The sequence below is a fragment of the Passer montanus genome, unplaced genomic scaffold (genome assembly GCF_014805655.1).
Source record: "Passer montanus isolate IOZ18808 unplaced genomic scaffold, ASM1480565v1 scaffold48, whole genome shotgun sequence".
NCBI classification, from domain to species: domain Eukaryota; kingdom Metazoa; phylum Chordata; class Aves; order Passeriformes; family Passeridae; genus Passer; species Passer montanus.
This window is the reverse complement of record NW_024369707.1, coordinates 385732-388733: the sequence shown is the minus strand read 5'-3', so window position 1 is coordinate 388733 and position 3002 is coordinate 385732. Positions and strand designations below refer to the sequence as shown.

General features: G+C 64.8%; 1 protein-coding gene across 1 annotated transcript; it reads right to left on the bottom strand.

Annotated features, from left to right (window-relative positions):
* Positions 1-476: 476 nt before the first annotated feature.
* Positions 477-2568, bottom strand: FAM43A (family with sequence similarity 43 member A). Its single transcript, XM_039722372.1, has one exon. It carries the CDS (start codon positions 2497-2499, stop codon positions 1411-1413), a length of 1089 nt encoding a protein of 362 aa, XP_039578306.1. The 5' UTR covers positions 2500-2568; the 3' UTR covers positions 477-1410.
* Positions 2569-3002: the final 434 nt, after the last annotated feature.

The following is a 3002-nucleotide window of genomic DNA, read 5'->3' as shown; positions in this document are numbered from 1 at the left end:
CTAATCAACTTCACTGCTTACCCTGGGTGAGGTTTAAAAATTGTCTCAGGCTGGCCCTGCGAGCAGCGAGGGACCAGCTGCAGCACCTGGATGCAGATGGCATTAACGCTGTGCAGTATCCCCAGTGCCCAGGCGAGGGGCACCTCGCCTCAGGGCAGTCTCAGGGGCCCGCAGCTGGGTTTCTCCGGACTAGGATCCAGCCACAGCGCCTTGACAGAGGTTTCTAGCACTCTCCTGCCCATCATTAGACGCTGCTGAGAGGAAACCTCATCCCTGTGTCTTTTAACAGCCCTTAAGTGCCCAGTGTGTTTCTCTGTAGTGTAACATTTCCAGCGAGCCTGGGAATCTCGTTTTATGCTTGTAAACAGCTTTTTTTGTGCAGTGCTATCTTGCACCTCCAACACTTCCCAAGGGATCTCTCCCCCACCCAGCTCCTTACAGGAATCCACACACAGAGGCCAAATTGCCATAGTGACCCCATTTAAGTTACCATCATCTTTATTTTCTTCACATATGTGCAAACAGAGGAGATCGCAATGGTGGTGTTCTTAAAAATAACAAAATGTATTTGCATACATTTCCCTATGTACAGGTGAACAGCCACAAGTAGTCTTCTTTTGCACAGCAAAAGATCTAGAGCATTGAGACCGGGGACAGGACCGGGGCCCAAAAAAAAAGGTCTAACTTAAAAACAATAATAAAAAAAAAACCCAACTTCACAACAGTGCAAACCTCTTGGACACGACAGCACGATGGAGTGACTTTAATGGAGAAAACGGCGGGGGGGCCTCTCGGATATGAGATTTCTGACTGTAAACAAGGCGCAACACCTCCCTCCCGCCGCCCTCCCCGGGGAAAGCTATTCCAGGAATTTGGCAGATCTTCAAGGGCTGAGCCGGAGGTAAACAGCCCGCGGCCGCCTCCCCTCCTCGGGCCGCAGCGAGTTGGGGTCCGGCTCCGGCGGCCACCGGCACCGGCACGGGAGGGGCGGCCGCTCCCCGGGATGCTCCGCGGGACGCGGGGGCACCGCGGGGACCCGGCGGGACCGCGAATTCCCCGAGGGGCCTCGGCGGGGCCGGAGGGGTTCGGTGCGCCCCGGTGGGGCCGTGCACGCCCGGAAGGGACCGTGCATTCCAGGAGAGGCCGGAAGGAACCCGGTGCGCCCCGGCGGGGCCGCGCATTCCCGGCGGGAACCCGGTGCGCCCCTGCGGCGCCGCTCACGCCCGGAAGGGACCGTGCACTCCCGGAGGGAAGCCGGTGCGCCCCGCTGGGGCCGTGCACTCCCGGCAGGGACCGGGAACTCCCGGAGGGGTCAGAAGGAACTCGGTGCGCCCCGGCGGGGCCGTGCATTCCCGGAGGGAACCCGGTGCGCCCCGGCGGCACCGCGCACGCCCGTATGGGCTCGAGCGCTCAGCCGGTCTCGGGGTCGCCGGGGGGCGGCTGCTCGGCGTCGCTGCCGGGCGGGGCGGCCCCGTCCGTGCCGCCGCTCTCCAGGGAGGACTCGCTGCCCGTGCTTTCCCCAGAAAGCAGGCGGCGGACGCGCAGGTCGGCGCGCAGCGAGCGCAGATCGTTGCCGAGGCTGAGCTCGCCCAGGTCGCGGAGGAGCTGGCCCAGCTCTGGGCTCTCGCCGCGGCCGGTGCTGGGGCGCAGCAGCTCGCCCTCGGGCTCGCCCAGCGCTTCCAGGATGTCTTCGCAGTCGCAGTGCATGGCCCGCTCTTCCTGCTCCTCGCCCAGTAGGTCCTCCGTGATGGAGCCCAGCTTGGGCGCGCTGCGGCTCCGCTCTACCGGCGGCTTGTAGCAGCACTGCCCGTTGAGCAGCTTGCGCAGCGGCACCAGCGGGATGCTCTGCTCGCCCACCAGCTGCTGCTGCTGGTGCCGCGCGTCGTCCCGCTTCTTCAGCCGGCGGAACTCGGCCAGTGCCGTGGCCGAAGTCTGGTAGAGCAACAGGGCCATGGCCTTCGCCTTCTCGGGCTTGGAGACCAGCACGGCGTGGCAGCGCAGCATCACCGCCTTGTGCTTCAGCTCGTGGCGGTAGATCCAGGCAAAGACACGGGGCAGGCGCGGGTCGGCCACGCAGTAGGTGACCCGGTGCAGCAGGTAGAGGTGGCCGGGCCGGCGCAGCCCCTTGTCCTCGGCGTGGGCCATGCGGATGCCCTGAGCGCTGATGGTCAGCTTCATCTTGGTGCCCTGCCGGCCCGCCTCGCTCTTGCTCCAAATCTTGCAGACGGCCAGGTCGGTGCAGCCCTCACCTTTAGACTGGATGGTGGTGGCGTTGCCCAGGTAGAGCACAGTATACGTGGGGTCTTCGCTGGTAACGCGAAATTTCCGCCGCTTGGAGCGGAACATGCTGCCCACGCGGTGCAGGGCGCTCTCGGGGCAGGCGCGGGCCAGCGAGGTGAGGGCCGAGTAGTGCACGCTCACCGCGTACCCCTTGGGCTTGCTCTGCCGCCGAGCCTCGCCCGCCGCCAGCTCCACCTTGCTCCGCTTCCAGGGCAGCATGGCCCCGCGGAGCCGCGGCTAGGCGCCGCGCCGACGGCTCCGGGCGCGGGGGGGCATGCCGGCCTCCAGCGGGGGACGGCCGCCGGTGCCGCCGCGGGCGCGGAGGAGCGGGACCCCCGTGCGGCCCGTCCAGCCCCACCCGGCTCGGCACGGCCACGTGCGGAGCCTGGGCGCCACAGCGCGCTCCTGCTGCTTCCGCCAGCACGGGCGGGGAGAATGGAGAGGGCACCGCGGAGGATCCGTCTGCTCCAAATCCCCTTAAACTGATAAAAATCCCAGGGCCACTGCGGGACCCCACGCTTTGCGAGAGCCCCAGCCTCAGCTGCCTGCACGGCCAGGGTGTGCCATGGACAAATCCCGCTCTTGCAACATGATCTTTCCTTTGGTTTGGTTAGTCCGGCTCTGAGACCTGAAGGGCCTGCAGCAAATACTAGTTATTATGTATGAGTAATCCTTTGCTCTTTATTTGTATTCAGCCGAAGAGCAAGAAGCTGTCTTGTAAT

Excerpts from the sequence above, each read along its gene's own strand:
- FAM43A (XM_039722372.1), bottom strand. The coding sequence starts at position 2,499 with ATGCTGCCCTGGAAGCGGAGCAAGGTGGAGCTGGCGGCGGGCGAGGCT.